Consider the following 21,012-nt stretch of genomic DNA (forward strand, 5'->3'; position numbering starts at 1 on the left):
TGATCCAAATGCACTTCTTTGACTTTGTTCATTAAAGTTGACTTGATCAAGTTCGAAATTTGACCTTGTTTGACCATGCTTTCATTCTTTTTTCTTTATAATTCTCCTCATTAGCTCTTTAAGTGGAGCTTGATCCTCATATAACACCATTGCTGTTACAGATACTATTGAGAGACTGGAAAAAAACAACTCTCTCAAATTATAATGAAAGATATATTGGAATATCCATTAATCATTTATTAGAAAATATATATTGGATGACTACGGAAGATGCTCTTAGCACATGCGTACCCATTGCATGCAGGATGTAGCGCCCTGTCACGTCCTCACTTTATATGAGCTGTCCCACTCTAGTCTCTAGTCCTAAAAAAACCAAAACCGAGATAAATTTTCGTACGTCGTACCGTCCGCTCACTTTCGTCCCGCGCTTAATTTCATTCCCACCGTTCGATGAAAAGCCCTCATCTGGTTGGTTCTCCTCGCTTCCCATCCTGCGCCGCCGCCCCTTGGCCTGCGCCCGCCTCCCATCCGACCAATCCATCCTGCGCCGCCGCCCCTCGCCCTGCGCCACCCCTCTGGCCCGCGCCGACGATCCCTCGCGAACTCGCCCTGCGCGCCGCCGCCGCCGTCTGGCACAGCGCCCCGCCTCCGCCTCCTTCGCGCAGCAGGGCACGCCGCCCCTGCCTGGCCCTCACGCCACGAATGCCCGAGCAGCCACCGCCTGCAACTCCCCGCCACCGAGCCACGCTGTGCTCGCCACCACCTGCCCAGTCCTTAGTCGAAATCGCCTCGAGACGTTGACCTTCATCGACGCCTCTCCGCCGTGGTCGATCACTGCCCCGCCACCGTCCTCAATCGCCATCGCCTCCAAGGTGCGGACTTTTTCCTAGGTCGCCGTTGACCTTCCTCCATGTTAATGATGTGTAAGATGTGGTGAAATTAGTTCTCTTCATTCATGGATACTCAAAATAGAGACTGCAATATTAATGTCAGTTATGAGGGTGGTATGATATTTTCTTCCGCTCGGTTACGTCCAGCGGTAAATCGATCTGATCAGTTCATAACATTCTGAATGATGCTGACAGTGGATAGCTGTGATCGGAGTACCTTGCTTGCTCGAGGTCGACGAACTGGTCCAGTGCTCAAATTGTGTTAAGAGTACTTCTATATAGTGTAAAAGTAGATCCAACCAAGCTTATGATTGTCTGAATAATACAAACTGGTTAGCTTTCTCAGAGAACAGAAATGAAGTTTGGAAAGATAGGTCGTGACCAGCATTTCAAAGTGAAAAATCTGATCATCCAAGTTGCAGTTGCAGTTGGATTTTGGTCCAATGCTTAGCATTCTATTAATATAGAATTCTTAGCATTCTATATGGATTATGCGCTTGAGAATCAGTGGCGGATTTTGGGTTAGGGTGGTCCAACTTGACATAAATTTTCATTGCAGCATATATATCATACAATACAAGTATAGAATTCATAAAAATGCCTGATAATATATGTCTGAAAGTTACATGCATGTTGGATTTATAGATGAACAATTCTTATTTGTATAACTTGGGCAGCTGCAAAACTTAGGGTGAGCCAAGGCCCACCCGGCCACCCTGCTAGCTACACCACTCTTGAGTTACACTGATAATAGTCAATTATTTTTTCACTGTTTCAGGAGATAACTCTCTTAAGTCGTTTGGAGCATGAAAATATAGTACAGTATTTTGGAACAGGTAAGGTACTTACCTCATTGCTTTGGTTATGCAGTTCCTTTTCAAAATATATCTTCTACAAGTATACATTCTTTCTATATTTTCTGTTGTATAATAAGAGCACTTCTGAAGAAAATAGGATAAAGGCTATGAGGTCAACCTTTTGCATGATATTCACATGTATGTCAATAATAAGATTCCCTTGTGTTGTGCACTTGTTAATCTTTGATGTTTATCTACAATTACTTCATGTCTGTAGTTTATGATTTATGATATGCTAGCCACAGTGGTAGTATGCTCAGACCTTTTTGAGTTGACATATGCTCTCAACATATTCGATGGAATGCCTCAATTGCTTACCACCTGCTCTAATTTGATTCTGGTGTCTCCACGCTATCACGAATTTGTATTTTTTTTTAAGTTTTTGGACACATTTAACTCTATCAGGTAGATAGACATAACGTAATATTTAGGAACAAACTTGATTTATGTATAGGATACGATGACAGTGCGGTGAAACTTCTTCAATGAAAATTTGGCGCACGAAGCGAATGAGTATTGAAGATATATTCCTGCCGACGTAAAATATATCTGATTGCCCTATGATGCATGGCGTATAGCTTTGTTTAATTAAATTGATGGTTTTATTATCATTTAATAGGTACCAATTTGTCATGTGCAGGCTTCATAGGAGCAACTGGATTTTTTGAACAAGCTAGGAGCGTGAGGGGAAACTCAGCCTGTTCTTGATCATCTCATGTATGAAGTTTGATTCTTGCTTCACATAAATGAGTAGCTGGACCTTACAAGACTAAATATCCTTTCACTGTCAGCAGTGCTCTCTGATTGATCACACCTGTCTTGGTCTGACAATCGAATTTGTATTGCCTGCTTAGCATGTAAAACAATTGCCTCTGTTGATGTGTGTAGATATACTTTACAAACTAAATATTCTGAAAATGCAGCTGCTATGGATAGTCCTGAAATTGTTGTGAAAATGCAGCTGCTACACTATAATGGTATCTTTGTTTTCTATAATCCTGAATTAGAAGAGGCTTCATGATCATTTGAGTTACAACATAGTGTGTACATACTAATGTTCTAACTCATAGCTTATTAGATGTGGCAATAAACTCAGCCGTGGGCAAGATTTCAAATAGAACATTTGATTTCTCAGTTCTCATGCAAGTAGTAGTAAATAGAAAATTGCACCATTCTTGTTATTAGAGCAGCATAACCATATCTATAATATAGAGTAGAACTTGCACCGAGGCATAATTAAGTGTGATGTTAAACAGTACTAGGATGCTAACCACTTGTTTTTCTACTGGCAGGAGGCAAGTTCTCTGATATATTTTCATATAGGTTTCCATTAATTTCAATTGTCACCTGAAATTCTAAAATGCCAGATAGCTTTTATATTAATATAATATGTCTTATTGATCAAATGGATAATTTTTTGGAGGTTTTTGGTTGACAGATTGATGAAAGAGGCTCTGGAATCGAAAGATATAGGTGGTGGTGCAGAATCTGAAGGAGGAGGTGGCGGTTTTTCCTGTGTGGTGGCAGTGGCTTAGGACCGTCATCACGGCAGAGTGAGGCCATCATCAAGGTGCAGAGGAGCATGACAGTCCTCACAGGGCCATCATACAGCAGGCAGGCATAAACATCTTTTGATTCAGCTGGCATTGGCAACACCGGCATATAGGTCTGCTACGTCCTCGCATACCCGTTGGTGACAGTGCGCCATTGGTCATGGCTCATGGTGCATCTGCAGCGAGCCAAGTCTAATTGAGTCAGGTTTTATAGTGTGAAAGGTAAAATCAAGAATTTCTTAATTCGTAGGACTACAATCATAGGTAAAATCAAGAACTTCTCGCTGTTCATGAAGCAACGCTTAAGGTTCCAAGATCATTTATTATCATAGTTTTATGAAATTTAACACAATCAATACCTTCCCTCTCTTGTTTACTAGAGCATCTAACAACACAAGCTTATGTTATTTCACATTGTCACATTGCAATTAACAAATGCTAACTTCGATAAGGTAGTTGAGCTGGCAAAGCAGCTCTAGGTTTTTCTTTGCTGTTGAATCTGGTTTTGCCTGGCTCATGTTTGGGAATTAGGGCTGTTTGCAAGTCCTGTTACATGATTTTTAGTCAATACATATTGGTGGTTCTTAATCACTCCCTTTTATCTTGTCGGTGAATTTAGCTTTAGGACAGAGCTTATTACAGTTCCAGTAATAGATAACCACTATCTAGGTGCTTATTTTCACAAGGAGTGTTACATTTTAATAATTCATTCACATGTTCTGTTTAAAACAATACACAGAAATGGCGCCACTTTGGTGTACCTATGTACAGTTTAAAATGTCAAATTGTACCTACCGTTGCAAATTAAAAAAAAGATGCATTACAGATGTTGTTAGGTTAACCTGTTAGGGAACACCTTAAATTGAATGAGCTGGACATTCTTTTATGTATTTCCTATCTAGAAATTCCAATCTAGCTTTCATGTTGTTGCTTGCACAAACTGAATTCCAAATCTTTGTCTGTTTTTGATCATCTTTTAATGGTTTAGTGGACTGGTCACACCTGATATTCCATATAAATATTTTACAGCATGAACTTGATTGCAAACGCTGTAAAGAAAACAAAAAAAAAGCCACAGAAGATACGTAATAAACATGCATTTGAAACTTAACAAGACCAAAGCCAATTTCTCCTTGTTACTTTTCTTGCAAATCATAAAACAATAAACAATTTCATGTTGCTTGTTCTGACTCAGTGTTCAATTTGAAAACTACAAATATATGTTTACATGTTCAGGGGTACAATCCACTGTCAAATTCTGTATGTTATTGCTCTTTATCTGAATAATCCATTGTTTCATCTCCATCAATGTATGCTCTCCAGATTCTTGCTTCTTGGGAACGTCAGCGACATCCATGGATCCATCAAAGTCTACCCGTGGTAGACATCCGCTTGCAGACATCACCAACACAACACCTCAAGGTGAAATATCGTTTCAATTAAATGTTTCTCTCCTCCGGAGACATTGCCTTTTTTAATAATGGGCTGCTTTGTAGCTAACCAAGCACCACGTGGATGGCGGCTAGATGATGTCGATCCTAATGCTCGTAAGAGGCTGAGAGATAGAGAACGGTCTGCAACAATGTCTGATGAAAAAAGAATGGAAAGGAACAAAAAGCATCGTGAACGCTATATGATTAATAAAGTTGTAGACAAAGATAATTCGCACCTAGCTATGCAGTTGGAGGGTACTCGATTTTTTCCTGTGTCATTTTGCAATATTTTTGTCATATTCATGTCACTTTATTTACTTTGCAAATTCAAGTTGTAGGTGGCGGTATATCCATGGTGAAAGATAAAAACGATGACTGGCTACATAGGGGACATCTGGATGACTATGATGAATGGCTATATGAGAGAGATTTGGATGGAAATGACGACTTGATTCATGTATCAGGTGGGCCTCCAGATGTACAAAGTTCTTTTGCATCTTGTTTGCATTTGTTTAATTTTTGTCAATTTTCATCTATAAGCATCAAATATTTTCATGTAAAATATTTACTTCTACAAACTCAGACACATGTGAAATGCCAAACAAAAAATGACTTGGTGGGAGTTGTTTTCCATCAAACAGTAGGATATGTCATGTCTTTTACAAATTCTAGGTGATCAGGAGCCAAACGTGAAAATTCACCTACTACACCTCTTAGTGCACGTGAGATACGCACATGTTTTCAAAAAATATAGTAAACTTACCAGGGCATTTTTCATTGGTCGGCAAGCCTAGCTCCTGTTGCAAAACAATTCAACAGCCTTATCAGATTTTAATATCATCCGAGCTCCTGTGCAACAACAAAACAATTTAACAGCCTTATCCAAAATTGTGAGGCCATGTGAGGCAGATAGATACCTACTGCAGGTTGGGTCCTCACCGGAATCATCACTGATTGTCTTATTTCTGGTAACCACATTTCCTTCTATGATCTCATGAAGCCAAACCTGATGGGAAACAAATGCAGATGAAATAGATAATGTAAGAGTAGTCCGGAAAAAAAAGCTTCAGCAGCCAGATGATCTCATGGGCTTGGCTTCTCCAAACCTGCAAGATGCCAGTTAGTAGCAATACACTATCAAGTATTCTAAGAATAGTTAGCTTTCCCAATGTCACACCAGTTAGTAGCAACTGCTAATCCAACATTACTTTCATATCACCATGAATAATTGGGAGGAAGAAGGATTTCAACAAACATGTAGCTGGCATATGTTACCTCATCTTTCTAGCAGGCACAAAAGATGCGCAGGGAGACTGTGCCGAGGAGGAGGGCGGGCAGGCGGCGCCGGCTGCGTAGGGTGACCGAGGAGAGGAGGAGGAGGGTGGTCGTCATTGGCGGCGCAGGGAGACCGAGCTGAGGAGAGGAGGATGGCGCGCGTTGGTGGCGGCAGCGGCGAAGTAGGGCGAGCGAGCCAAGGAGAGGAGGATTGCGGGCGGCGGCGGCGATGCAGGGCGAGCGAGGAGTAGGCGAGCGAGCGAGCGGAAGATCTGTGGACATGCATGTTTGAAATAGTTATCATCATTTTTGTTGTTGAGCGCGCCACTTTTTCTTATTTTGAACGCATGCTTTCAATTTATAGGCAAGTTTATTATTGTGCCCATATGCAATTATATAGAAATACTGGTGGTCATCATTATTTCAGCTACCTGTCGGTCTGCATTGAGCTATCCATTATCTAATTTGAAAGACCAATCTGATGCAATCTCAGTCGTACTCATACTTCTCTCCCTTTATCTGGGTGGTGATGAGCTATATATGGTTTCTTCAGTGTTACATTTGTTGCCATTGGGAACCAAGTTAGAATGTGTGTATTTTTTTTAAAAGTTGGAACACTGGGATCTAAACAAAATGATGCAGAGTGCCAGGTTGTGAAAGGTGCACACAGAAATATTTTTTCCGTTTTATATGCAGCAGGAAAAAAAAAGGGTCCCTCAAATGAACAATATTCAATAAAAAAATCATTAATATATTAACACTATCTGGTTTTATCTTTTCACGAGTTCTCCCTGATAACCAAGTGGACAAACTAATGCATGTAGTATACTCTACCGTATCATTGAATTCTGTGCAAAATTTGATTTGGATCCAATGAAATGCTCTTGCTTCAAATAGGATCATTGTCATTGTCTCTTCTATACTGTCACAATGGGGGTCTTTGGCAATAAACATTGCTATCATATTAGCAGTAAATTCTATGCTAACCATATCAGGTTGAGTCAATTATCTGTCTCATTTATTGGTGATGATGTCTAAACAGAAAAAAGATAATGACCAATGTGTCGAATAAAAAAAAGATTGTGAATATTTGATTTACCATTATCTTATTTTATAGATGGAGGTACCGTATTGACCCACGAAGATGGTATTCTTGGTGACATGCGGGATAGTTGCGTTGATAGTTGTATTAGCCCTGTGGTAGGAGGTAATTCAACCGCAGTGTTCAGGGATTATAGTACATTTTCTCTGTAAGATATTTCCATTGGACGTTTATACATTTGTTTTCTGATGTATACAGATGGGCGCGTCAATTTAAGTATACAGCTGGGTGAGGGCGATCACAGCACTGGAACTGGACTCATACCGGTTGAACAAACAGGTAACTTCATTTTCAAATGCCCAGCAAAAATATTTCTTACATCTTTCTATCTCTTATAATTAGTTAAATTGAAGGAGTTAAATTTGTCTATCCATATTGGTCATGAACTTGTGTTTGCTCCTAGTGTTTGCAGAAACTATTTACATGATGTGATGTGATGGTTCCGTACAACTATCATTTGCATTATAAAACTCTTAATTAATACTATTTTTGTTATTCTCTCAATATCAAGTAGTACATCGTTCCGTCTCTTATAATTAGTTATTAAATTGAAGGAGTTAAATTTGTCAATCCATATTGGTCATGAACTTGTGTTTGATCCTGGTGATTGCAAAAACTGTTTACATGATGTGAAGTGATGCAACTGTACAACTAGCATTTGCTTTCTAAAACTCTTAATTAATGCTATTTTTGTTATTCTCTCAATATCAAGTAGTAGTTTTGATATCTTATTTACAGTACTACCAAAATAGATATATTGACATCTTATTCCGACTAATACCTAAAATAGTCTGTTACTCTCAACTTGAGGCATCCTGATGAGGACATCACATGCTCGGATACAACCATATTAGTATCTTTTGACTCCGAGGTGAAACAATTCTTTATCATACTTATATGTGATACATTTGATGAATTGATGCTGCACCATGATGTGTATTCGTTGTCAATTTCAGAAATACATACATGGATCAAAAATAGTGTTAAACACACATGGAAGGCATGGAGGACCAAAGAAGTAGATTGGGGGCCAAGTCCAAGTATTCCTAACGTCCTCCACCAGGCCACCACGTCACTTTTGGCCCAAGGAAAGAAAGAGATCCAATCCAACACGTTTTGGTGCTGGATTCGGACTACAGTTCTGGCCCAACTTGCAACGACCGCCACGACCTCATCCGGACTCCGTTTTGGGCGTTCAAGTACTCCTTGGAATCCTTATGAAGTCTATTTTCATATGGATCCGGACTCATGTCCATATCTATTCTGAGGCGGCCGAAATACACGAAATACTACCGAGAGGTTTTCTGCCCACAGGTGCTGCGTCACCCTATTTTGGCCCGATGGGCCGTGTATCAAGTTGGATCCATTAGGGACGTGTCCTAGGGTTGGAGCACGACCCCAACACCCCCCTGGTCGTCCTCCTAGGTATTAATAAGGATTAGAGCCACCACGAACAGATTGGGTTTTGTTTTGTTGAAAGTTTAGCCATTGCTACTTCCTTGTAGACGCGTGTGTCGACTAGACCATCCGTTCTACTCGATTCGAAACCCCAACTTTGTGAGTTCAGATTGGTTTCCATCTCTATATTTGCAATTGAGTTGCTTGTTATACTTGTTCTTGCTTGTTCTTCGATTGCTTGCAGGACGAGTGCCCTAGTGGCCGGGTGACGCGCTCCACAAGATCGCGGCAGCCATTGGAGGTGGTGTATCGGTTGCTAAGGCGCAGCTTGGAAGGCTGTAGTCGGGCCGTGAACGTCGTCTCCATCAACCAATCGAGTTATCCCACGTCTCTCATCGAAAGATCGGGAATCAACCCTAGCGGGTCCATATCAGTTGGTAATCAGAGCAAGGTTTATCGGTGAGAGACTTCTAATTCTTTGCTGTTTTTAATTTCCCATAGTCCAGAAAAAGCCAAAAAAATAGTAGATTAGTTTAGTCGCAATCCTATAAACCCTTTGAGCCTTTGCTAGCACTGCTTAGTTAGGGCTTGTTGAGTTTTTGGTTGCATCGGTTGTGTCGAGTTGCTGGTCTTAGTTTTAGTCCTTTAGAGTTTTGAGTTCTTGTCATGTTCCAGTCACAGCCGTGTGCTACCATATAAAACCTTCTGTTGGCTGAATCTGAATACATGTTTGTGTTCAAGTCTGAGTCCTACTCCGAGTTTGTTTAAGATCAAATCCCACGTGGTGCTGAGTTCAAGTTGGAATCGGTTTGGAGTCCGAATTGACAGCTGCCCTGTTGCTGTCTTGAGTCCAAATCTGATTTCTATCCTTTCGGAAAAAGTTTGTGTGGTGTGTGACTCTTGTGAAGTCCTTTTGTTCATATAATCAGATTTGAGGATCCCCTGAAAAAAAAGAAGAAAAAAAAATAGAAGAAAAAAAAAGGAAAAGAAAGACAAAAAAAACAGGAAGAAAAGGGGCTGTTCGTTGTGCTTCCCTGTTGTTTTTCGGTGGTGTGTTGTGACTTCCTTTGTGTCCAGGCTCGCGTCTCTAGCACGGTCTAGGCTAGGACCAGCACAGTACCACCGTTGAACTATTATTCAGCTTGCTTTTGTGACTAACATGGTGCTAGTATATTTCCTTGCTTTAGCCCACCTAGAGCTCCACATATTCGACTACAGCTTGACAGGCTTTTGTTGCTGCGGCATCGATACACTTCACTCCACGGTTGCAGACTTGTTGGTTGCCGTCACCTCCTGTTTGGCTTGGTAAGAACTTGTAAGGGCTTGTTTTTACAAGTTGAGTTTGAGAGAATTACAACCAACACATCATAGTAGTTGATAGGAGGATACATATTATTTTTGTGTTTCTTGTTTCCTACTAACCATGGCAGGTGATACGGAGATTTTGGAGCTGATGAAACTAGACTCTCATATTCAGGGTGTTATTCAACACTTGCCGTTATATGATGGTAAGTTTGATCCTAAAGCTTACATTGATTGGGAGATAAAAGTAGATAATGAATTTGATGAGCATGACCTGTCCGAGAAACAAAAGATTTATATTGCCTCTAATATTTTGACTGAATTTGCCTTGCTACAATGGAAACACATTTGTCGGCGTAAGAAAGTTCTAGAATCTTGGGAAGACTTTAAATTTCTTTTTAGAGATGCATTCATTCCTGAATATTATGCTGATTATTTGCTTGCTAAATTAGACAACTTGAGGCAAGGTAGTAGGACTGTGAAACAATACTTTCATGATTTTAAAATTTGTATCATGTATGGTGGATTAGATGAATGCATGGAAGATGTGATGAGTAGGTTCATGAGAGGGCTCAATTCTGAAATTCGAACTTTGTTAATTAGCAAATCATGCATGCATCTTGCTCAATTGTATTGTCTTGCTCTCAATGCTGAAAAGGAGATTCTATTATCTGTGAATACTTGCAAGAATGATGTGACCCATTATATCCAAAATTTGTCCACTCTCCATGCTAATGAAGAGCAACAAATAGTGGAACCCATTGCTGATTTTCCTTTATCACAAAATGAATTACTTGCTGTTCCTTGTGATAAAGAGGACTTGTGTGCTGATGATTCTTTTACTCCTATACCACAAGTAGTGAATAAGTGTGATACTTTTGGTTTGGAATCATACAAATGTGCTGAAGATAAGCTTTTTCATCCTATTACTTGTGCACAAGATGAACTGAATTTGCTATCCTCTTTAAATACTTTGGGTTACATTGAATTTGATGTTTTGTGTAATCTAAATTGTCTAAAAGAGAAACTTCAATTTGGTTCTGGTTTGCCAAGTTTTAATCATTGTTCGCTTCATGCAATTGGCAAATATGATAGCAAAGGAGAATATTTGGTGCATAAAGTTTATGTTTGCTCCACTCTGAAATATCCTTTTGGGCTACAATACCATGATCAAATAGAGGGCTGCACTAACACTAATAATGTCTTGCAAAGTTTTTCTAGTTTTTCCCATATGCAACAGGGTAAGAACAAAGAAGGGGAGCATTACTCGTTGTGGCCATGCAGCATGGACGTCGCTCCGTGCTCCAACATCACAACAAGCACCATAGAATGCCACTGGAGCAAGTCGAGGACGACTTGCAGCCAAGAAGGGGAGAATGATGAGGACATCACATGCTCGGATACAACCATATTAGTATCTTTTGAATCCGAGGTGAAACAATTCTTTATCATACTTATATGTGATACATTTGATGAATTGATGCTGCACCATGATGTGTATTCGTTGTCAATTTCAGAAATACATACATGGATCAAAAATAGTGTTAAACACACATGGAAGGCATGGAGGACCAAAGAAGTAGATTGGGGGCCAAGTCCAAGTATTCCTAACGTCCTCCACCAGGCCACCACGTCACTTTTGGCCCAAGGAAAGAAAGAGATCCAATCCAACACGTTTTGGTGCTGGATTCGGACTACAGTTCTGGCCCAACTTGCAACGACCGCCACGACCTCATCCGGACTCCGTTTTGGGTGTTCAAGTACTCCTTGGAATCCTTATGAAGTCTATTTTCATATGGATCTAGACTCATGTCCATATCTTTTCTGAGGCGGCCGAAATACACGAAATACTACCGAGAGGTTTTCTGTCCATAGGTGCTGCGTCGCCCTATTTTGGCCCGATGGGCCGTGTATCAAGTTGGGTCCATTAGGGATGTGTCCTAGGGTTGGAGCACGACCCCAACACCCCCCTGGTCATCCTCCTAGGTATTAATAAGGATTAGAGCCACCACGAACAGATTGGGTTTTGTTTTGTTGAAAGTTTAGCCATTGCTACTTCCTTGTAGACGCGTGTGTCGACTAGACCATCCGTTCTACTCGATTCGAAACCCCAACTTTGTGAGTTCAGATTGGTTTCCATCTCTATATTTGCAATTGAGTTGCTTGTTATACTTGTTCTTGCTTGTTCTTCGATTGCTTGCAGGACGAGTGCCCTAGTGGCCGGGTGACGCGCTCCACAAGATCGCGGCAGCCATTGGAGGTGGTGTATCGGTTGCTAAGGCGCAGCTTGGAAGGCTGTAGTCGGGCCGTGAACGTCGTCTCCATCAACCAATCGAGTTATCCCACATCTCTCATCGAAAGATCGGGAATCAACCCTAGCGGGTCCTTATCACATCCTAATGCACTAAACACCTTAACCCCAAATCATGGTAGGTGCTGTAGATGAAGCAGGTTCCATGGACGATACTGACCTCTCACCTAACGAGCGTAGGCATAGAGGGGATAGGGCACGAAGGGCGGCAATGTCTCCTGGGCAGAGGGCTATACTAAAAAAGAGGCGGCGTGATTCGTATTCTGCAAACTCTGCAAAGAGATTATTTAGGACGCCACAAGACAATATAGAAAAAAGAAGACAGACCAACAGAGACTATAGAAATAGGGTTAATGAACGACGGGCGAGCAATTTGCATCCTGAATCTATTGCAATGGCAAGCCCTCATTTTACCCCGAAGCTGGTATTCCCTCGTGCTGATAAATCGCCATTAAGAATAACGGACGAGATGGAAATCCCCCTTGTAAACGGAAGGCCTGTTTACATCCAGGTAGTTGTGGATAAATCCCCTGGAGTCGTTACCCCCCAAATGGTCCGTGCAAACCACACCATCCATAGGAAGCTTGTGACTCCTGGAATTAGGAATTCACGCCTAAACCAGTGTAATCAAATGTTTGAACCAACCATTGGCAGGAATACCAAACGGCCTGCTGGTGAAAAAATCAATTATACGAGCTAGCTGACTCAAACGTCTTGTGTCATGGACAATGGTAATTAGCTCACATCCTTTGCCCACCTTGGTATTCGTATATTCTATTATTATGATATTTAAAGTAACCTACATCTAACCTACTACCATTCTACTACTAAAGGCTGCAGCCAAACGGATGCTCGTGACTCCCATCCCTTCACTGCATCTAATGTATTTGGAATGGGTAAAAAGAAAATCACTTTGATTATTTGTCAATACCGATTCTATGTCTCACCCGCAATTCATCTTTCACATAAAATACTAGGCCTGCACCTAAAGATGCTACAGGTACTCAGACACAGCCATCTGTTGTTGACGAGCTATATTTAATGCTTGCACATGGTGGACAGGCAGGGACACATGCCTCTATGGAACAGGATGGTAAATGTTGCACGTGCTTCCTTCATGCTATTATTCTACGTATGTAAATACGTTTGTCTCATCACTCATGTGCCAATGTTGCATCAGATTGCGATGAGAACATCATATTTGAGGACGATGAGGAAGAGGATGAGGGGTACCTTTTTGGAGCCCAAGGTACACCCTGGCGCATCTATGTGATCTTTGACTTATCTTATTTCCAAAATATAACACTTTATACTCATGGTAATTATTAGAACCTGATTGGGAAGCTGAAGAGGATGTCGATCTTGAGACGGCTAATGAAGATCCCAACGAACCCGATGTACCAGATCCATACGATGCGGTTTATGCCAATGTCCCTAACATGAAGCACATGCTCAAGCCAGAGGCTAGCTGCGAGCACTGCAATGCAAAGAAGTTTGAGTCCGAGCCACCTGGATTCTGTTGTCGTAGTGGAAAGATTCATCTTTCCACCCCTGAGACACCACCGGAACTCGTGAGATTGTGGTCGAGCTCGGACGCTGATGCTAGGCATTTCCGTGCAAACATCAGATATTTCAATGGCCACTTCTCTTTCACTTCTATGTACTGTAAACTTGATCGTGTGACCACCGATGTGAGAAACTGCGGAATTTACACATTTCGAGCTCATGGTCAAATCTACCATAACATAAGATCATTTTGTAAAGAGGATGGTCGCGAACCTGGTCACCTTGAGCTTTATTTTTACGACGACGATCCATCTCTTGAGCATAGGCTTCGCAAGTGTTGTGAGAAGTTTGCCCAAGAAGATAGGGAAGTCATCCAGAGGCTAAAGGACATCTTACATGGCATTAATCCCTACTCAGAGAATCTTAGGAGTATGGGCCAGGTTGACAACCTTGAGGATTACCATGTTGAGTTGAACCTTGACCAACGGCTAGACCAGAGAACATATAACGTGCCATTAACGTCAGAGGTTCTGCCGTTTGGATTGAGGGGAGCGAGCATCGGGGCCAGTTCGATAATAGTATTGTCCTCCAAGGGAAGGATAGGCCGATCCATGGCATCCGGTCCTATCATGGGTGCTACGACGCTCTCTCGTACCCGCTATTCTTTCCAAGAGGTGAGCTCGGGTGGCACAACTGCATTCCAAAAGTTGGTGTGACTGAGGCTGAAGTCAATAAGGCTCGAGCGATTTGCAAGGCGCATGCTAATGGTGGTGGTGACGATGATGCTGGTAAATTCGGATGTCTTTATAGTGTCTTACAAACATTAGACAAATGTTCTGCATGCCGTCATTCACGATATTAACATGAATAATGTTTATGTGTGTAGGGTCTGCTGGAAATAAATGCGTCTCTGTGCGTGATTACTATTGCTACAAATTTCAGATGCGGCCTGGGATTTTTAATCCTATACTATACGGCAACCGTCTATTCCAGCAGTTTGCCGTCGACACCTACGTTAAGATTGAAAGCTCGCGTCTAGACTACATCCGCAACAATCAGGACATTCTTAGGGCTGACCTGTACCAAGGTTTGGTTGACAGCTGGCGTATGGGGGTGGAAGACGCTGATGAGGTTGGTAAGCGTACTGTGCTGTCACCAACTTTCATTGGAGGGCCCCGCAATATGAGGCGTCGGTACATGGATGCGATGGCTTTGGTGCGAAAGTTTGGTAAACCGGATATCTTCCTCACAATGACGTGCAATCCTAATTGGGATGAGATCAAGAATGAGCTTTATCCTGGTCAGAGTCCACAGGACCGTCCAGATCTTGTAACTCGAGTGTTCAGGGCAAAGTTGGAGGAGCTCAAGAAGATGTTGATGGAAAAAGATATACTTGGAAAGGTCCATGCATTCGTATATGTTGTGGAGTTCCAGAAGAGGGGCTTGCCGCATGCACACTTTTTGTTAATAATGCAGAGGAAGTACAAGATCACGTGTCCAGAACAGTATGACTTGCTTATCTCTGCTGAGCTACCAAACAAGAAGAAGTACCCTAACCTCTACAGGATGGTGACGAAGCATATGATGCATGGCCCATGCGGGACGCTAAATCCATTATGTCCATGCACAAGGGGACGTACTTCATGCAAGAACCGTTACTCGCGGCCATTCTGCGATTCAACGTCGCAAGGTAAGGATTCGTACACCATCTATTGGCAACGTGATGATGGTCGTAAGGAAATAATTAGAGGTCACATCCTGGACAATCAGTGGGTTGTCCTATACAACCCATGCCTGCTGCATACTTTCAATTGCCACATCAATGTTGAGCCATGTAGTAGCATTAAGTCCGTGAAATACCTATTCAAATACATATACAAGGGCCATGACAGAGCGTCTGTGGCTGTTAGGGAGGCTGGAAAAAAAGATGACAAGGGGAACGTTGATGAGATCACGTAGTACAGAGAGGCTCGGTGGGTGACACCTCTAGAAGCGATGTGGAGGATATACGGCTTTGACTTGAGCAAGAACCATCCACCAGTGCAGCAGCTGCAGCTTCATCTTCCCGACATGCATATGGTTACATATCATAAACAGGACAAGATCGAACAGGTTGTCAAGCGTCCAGGTGCCGACGAGTCAATGCTGACAGCGTACTTTGACTACAACAGGCTTCATGAGGAAGGTCGAGGAATCTTGTACCGTGACTTTCCGGAGCATTATACTTGGGAGTCTAATGGTAAATTTTGGAAACCAAGGAAAAACGCCGTATACCAGGTCGGGAGACTCGTATCGGCTCATCCGGCTGAGGGGGAACGCTACTTTCTTTGGGTTCTCCTGAACCATGTTGCTGGGGCTACTTCATACAGGGACCTAAGGACTGTTGACGATGTGCTCCTGCCCTCGTTCCGTGAAGCCGCGGAGAGGCGAGGCCTAATCGATGAAGATAATACACTTGATGAGTGTCTTACTGAAAACAGTTTGTTCCATATGCCATCCTCATTGCGTAGGTTATTCGTGACTATATTGGTATTCTGCGAGCCGAATGATGTGTTTGGGTTGTGGACAAAACACTTTGACGCAATGTCAGAAGACTACAGGTGCAACAGTGCAAACCCGATTCTGGTGGAACAGATGGTTTTCATTGACATTAGGAACATGTTGCAATCTATGGGGAAGGAAATAAGGTTGTTCCCTCTCCTAGGAATTGACAACGCATATGACGATGCTACCAGTATCCCTCATGAGATATTTGAGGAGGCAAGCATTGATCAGCATCAGGAAGATGTGGGACTATCTGATTCCCTAAATGAGGAGCAGAGGGCTGCCTACAAAGAGATAATGTCCAAAGTGGACACCGAACAAGGCGGTTTGTTCTTTGTGGATGGACCTGGCGGCACAGGAAAGACATTTTTGTACAGGGCACTTCTCAGAACCCTTCGCAATCAGAACAAGCTTGCCATTGCTACAGCTACATCTGGTGTCGCAGCGTCTATAATTCCTGGTGGGAGGACTGCTCACTCACGTTTCAAGATACCCCTTACTCTTGAGGATGGTGGTTGTTGTAGTTTCACCAAACAGAGTGGTACTGCAAAGCTGCTGCAGCAAGCATCTCTCATCATTTGCGACGAGGTGTCTATGGCAAAGAGGCAAGCTATGGAAGCTCTAGACAATAGCCTACGTGATATAATGGGCCGGCAGGATCTGCTGTTCGGTGGGAAGACTATTATCTTTGGAGGGGATTTCAAACAGGTCCTCCCTGTTGTACGGAAAGGATCTAGGGCTCAGATAGTCGATGCTTCTCTACGGAGGTCATATCTTTGGGAATCCATGCACCACCTTAAGCTCGTGCGCAACATGAGGGCGCAGAGTGACCCGTGGTTTGCGGAATATCTACTGCGCATTGGTGGTGGCACGGAGGAGGTTAATGGAGATGGTGATGTATATCTTCCTGACGATATATCTATCCCGTACTCTGGGGATTCGGAGAAAGATCTTGACAGGTTGATTGAATGCATCTTTCCAAACCTCAATGCAAACATGACAAACAAGGACTACATCACCTCCAGAGCGATTCTATCCACACGTAATGATTGGGTGGACAATATTAATACGAAGATGATCGGCATGTTCCAGGGTGGGGAGATGGTGGACCATAGTTTCGACTCCGCGATTGATGATCCGCATAACTACTATCCGTCGGAGTTCCTTAACACATTGACTCCCAACGGGCTTCCTCCACACTTGCTTAAGCTCAAGATCGGCTGCCCGGTCATATTGCTTAGGAATATCGACCCTGCGAATGGATTGTGCAATGGTACAAGGCTGGTGGTTCGAGGCTTCCAAAGAAATTCGATCGATGCTGAAATTGTGCTGGGACAGCATGCCGGAAAGAGGGGTTTCCTTCCTCAAATACCGTTGTGCCCCTCTGATGATGAGATGTTCCCATTCCAATTTAAGAGGAAGTAGTTCCCTATTAGGCTCAGCTTCGCCATGACGGTCAACAAGTCACAGGGCCAAACTATACCAAATGTGGGTGTGTACCTGCCCGCCCCTATGTTCTCTCATGGTCAGTTGTATGTTGCTATGTCTAGAGCCACAGCCAGAACGAATATCAAGATCCTCGCCCTTCCGCCTAACGCAGAGGCAGACGAGGAACAAAGTAAAAAGAAGGAAAAGAAAAAAGTTTATAAGAAAGTGAACGGCCAGGGTAATCAAAATAACAATGAACAAAAAGGTACATCAGTGAAGAAGAAAAGGGTACCAACTGTAGATGGCACGTATACGAAGAATATTGTATACAAAGAGGTTCTAACACCATAGGCAAGGTAATATAATGATTATTCGTGCGTGTCTTGCATTTTTCATTTATTTTTTAAAAAATACTGTACTCATCAAGTCCATGTTTCTTGCTCTTGCTAGGTAATTTTAAATGCTTTGCCATACGCTGTTGGAGGTATGCCCTAGAGGCAATCATAGAGATGATGATATTCCATTTGTATCCATGATTTGTATGTTGTGTTCATTGAATATCCATTGAAGGCTACTTGAATTGATTTTCAATTATGTGAATTGTATGTGAAACTCTTTACTTGTATGGTTATTCTAAAGTTGTCCCTAGTCGGAGTTCATGTGAGGACACACATGAATATTAGACTAGCACATGTATTAGTTGATGACTATGTTTCACAAGTCATGGACATGGAGATGTTGAACTAATAATGTGGACACATGTGGAGACATGTGCTAGGACTGACCCAACACGAGAAGTAGTTCTCTCTTTAAACAACATATACGCTTTGTCCTTAGACCTGAGATTGTCGCATGTATTCTAGATGTGGATCGACCTACTTAGGGGCTATCAAACGCTACGCCGTAACAGGGTAGTTATAAAGGTAGCTTTCGGGTTTGTCAAGAAGCATGCTATGAGACATGGTCAATCAAGATGGGATTTGCCCCTCTCTGATTGAGAGTGATATCTCTGGGCCCCTCGAGTGATCGGATCCGAAAATGCATGGCCATGTTACGTACGGTTAAGAGTTAACCTACAAAGGGATTCCGAATCACAGGATCGAGAAAGAGCGGTCGGCTTGAAGCTAGACCAAATATCATGAGGCAAAGGGAATAGCATGTATATTATGTTGTGATGGTTCGTCTGATATGATCTTCGTGTGCGTATAGGAGTTGGCACGTCTTGCTAGAGGCCGCTACCGACTATTAGGCCGAGTAGGAGTACTCGGGCCATGTCTATACGTATCCGAACCTATAGGGTCACACACTTAAGGGGCTGGAAGCCCAATTCGGATCAGATCCGAGTTGGATTAGGTTTAGAAGTACTAATGGGCCTCGGATCCAGAGGCCCGTCAGGAACCTCTATAAATAGAGGGGTGGAGGCGCCCTAGGGTTTACACCTTTTTTGCGAAACACACCTGCCACGCCTCCCACGGCCTCACCTGTTGCAACTCGCGGATCTAGCAGTCCAGCTTGCGACGCTTCCTCCCTGCACGTGTGGATACCTTGGAGGTGTTGCGCCTGCAGCACTTGGACGAGCCGCCGACGAGCCGCCGACGAGCCACGACGAGCCGACGAGGAGCCACGGCACCGGAGGCGATCTTGCTGCACGTGGACGAGCTGCTAAGGAGCTGCTGGATGTGATCGACTACGTACGACTACATTGATCGACTACGTACGACTACGTGATCATCTTCACTACATCGACGCATATCTACATCTTCCGCACCAGTAGTGCGTCGAGTGGTAATCCCGTGATCCTTATACGGCAGTTCTTCCTGGTTATACGCGGTAGAATTTTTTAATTGCGCTAGTGTAGCCTACCTCGTATCCCAACAGTGGTATTAGAGCCGTAGCTGCTTAGTTTTGGATTCGGGATGTGTGCATATGGAGATATGTGAGTTTTCCGTTTGATCTATGTCCTGGTTTCGTGCCCTTGCTGCAATGGTAGTGTAACGACATACTCCTACCGGTCGGTTTCCGCCATCGGAGTTAAGTGATACACGTAAATCCAGTTGCAGTGAGCGAAGATCAATATGATTGGTCGAATCGAAATCCAGGGTCATACGCCAGGCGCATTAGATGTGCAACAGTAGATGAGATCTACTACCGGGGTCGGGATTTTTGCCGTTTGCGTATGCTTCGGTAAATCAGCCGTAACTTTTCGGTACGATCTCGGATTGGGGCGAATTTTATATGAAAATTGATTTACAGAAAAAGTTACACATGAAATTCAACCGCTTCGCCATTTTCGGCGAAATTAGATTTCCCAAATTCGGCTTGGAAGATGGAGTTTCGGGCATCCGAAGTTTGGAACGTTAGGACGCCTAACTCTGTTTTGTAGGATGTATGTTTGTATCTTGTGATCAGTATGGCCCCCTTGTGTATGTGATGCATGTGTGTAACTCATTCGTGACCTGCGTGTCACGCGTACGGCAACACGGCAGGAGCCATATGTGTTGTCACTTTATTGTATTTAATGGTCTGCGTACCAATCTGTGATGACCCAAGCAACTTTGTAATCTTCATTACTAGATTCTTTACTAGCTATTAGGCGTAATAGCATATTCTAGTTCTTGGAGGACTCATCACTGGGAGGATGGCGCACATGGAACATGGAGATGGAGATCACCATGGTGAACAGGTTCTATGGAGATGGAGATCACCATATGAAAACGGGCCATACTGTGTCACAACTGTGTGAATGCTATTCTGTTTATGTTTTACTTTCTGCATGCTGTGATGTTAGAAGTAGAACAATCCCTCACAAAGTTTAAGTTAGTATGCCCTCCCAACTAAAACTTGCACCGTCCCATGTCTTGTACAATTAGTGGTGGGTTTATGAAATTAGGGTGCCACTAGTTTTCCTTGACTAGACGGGTTTGTGTCGGACACTTACACGCATAAGGGTTGGTTTGCTTAACGAGGTTATCTTAACGGTTAAGGACCTTGGGGCATAAAGGTTGGGCGCCGAGATATAGAGATGTCACCCAACAACAGGAGTCATATGTGATATGATTAGCAAAAGTTGCTTACCGATCTACCTCGTTTGCTAGCGGTGATGCTAAAGCTCACTAGTGGACTTGTTAGTTGTGGATCCTGAATCACTAAGTTTCAATAGAGGGATATTGATTTTAGTGGGAGTAGATTCCGTTAAAATAGTTTAATATAATTTGCTCTATCATGGATACGTTTGTCTTAGTGTATTTTGCATTACTTTTGTTGTAGATTAAATGGCACCTAGCAACACCACCACATCGTTTGCTTTGCGTTCGGTCCTTGAGAAGGACAAGTTGAATGGAACAAACTACTCGGATTGGATCCGTAACCTGAGAATTGTTCTCAGTGCCGATAAAAAGGAAGATGTTCTAGAC

General features: G+C 42.8%; 3 protein-coding genes across 11 annotated transcripts; all 3 read left to right on the top strand.

Moving 5' to 3' along the window:
- The first annotated feature begins 430 nt into the window (after nt 1-430).
- Nucleotides 431-8,024, top strand: LOC101777045. 9 transcript variants are annotated; one of them, XM_022823642.1, is made up of 10 exons: nt 431-872; nt 1,669-1,726; nt 2,388-2,464; nt 3,186-3,361; nt 4,624-4,722; nt 4,797-4,988; nt 5,066-5,197; nt 7,126-7,215; nt 7,309-7,389; nt 7,921-7,971. In XM_022823642.1, the coding sequence occupies exons 5-10, from the start codon at nt 4,656-4,658 to the stop codon at nt 7,962-7,964; spliced, it is 606 nt and encodes a 201-aa protein (XP_022679377.1). In that variant the 5' UTR covers nt 431-872; nt 1,669-1,726; nt 2,388-2,464; nt 3,186-3,361; nt 4,624-4,655; the 3' UTR covers nt 7,965-7,971. The 9 variants fall into 9 exon arrangements, 5 of the variants coding, with proteins under 5 accessions (XP_022679377.1, XP_004987309.1, XP_022679376.1 ...); XM_004987252.2 differs by having other exon boundaries at nt 432-872; nt 3,186-3,522; nt 7,901-8,024; XM_022823641.1 differs by having other exon boundaries at nt 432-872; nt 1,669-1,731; nt 3,186-3,522.
- Nucleotides 8,025-13,201: 5,177 nt separating this feature from the next.
- Nucleotides 13,202-15,586, top strand: LOC101778811. The gene is made up of 5 exons (XM_012843183.1): nt 13,202-13,214; nt 13,302-13,370; nt 13,451-14,067; nt 14,175-14,415; nt 14,514-15,586. The coding sequence occupies exons 1-5, from the start codon at nt 13,202-13,204 to the stop codon at nt 15,584-15,586; spliced, it is 2,013 nt and encodes a 670-aa protein (XP_012698637.1).
- A 36-nt stretch (nt 15,587-15,622) lies between these two features.
- LOC105913561 lies at nt 15,623-17,596 on the top strand. The gene has a single exon (XM_012843184.1). It carries the CDS (start codon nt 15,623-15,625, stop codon nt 17,594-17,596), a length of 1,974 nt encoding a protein of 657 aa, XP_012698638.1.
- The last annotated feature ends 3,416 nt before the right edge of the window (nt 17,597-21,012 follow it).

Source organism: Setaria italica, unplaced genomic scaffold, assembly GCF_000263155.2.
Source record: "Setaria italica strain Yugu1 unplaced genomic scaffold, Setaria_italica_v2.0 scaffold_13, whole genome shotgun sequence".
NCBI classification, from domain to species: Eukaryota; Viridiplantae; Streptophyta; class Magnoliopsida; order Poales; family Poaceae; genus Setaria; species Setaria italica.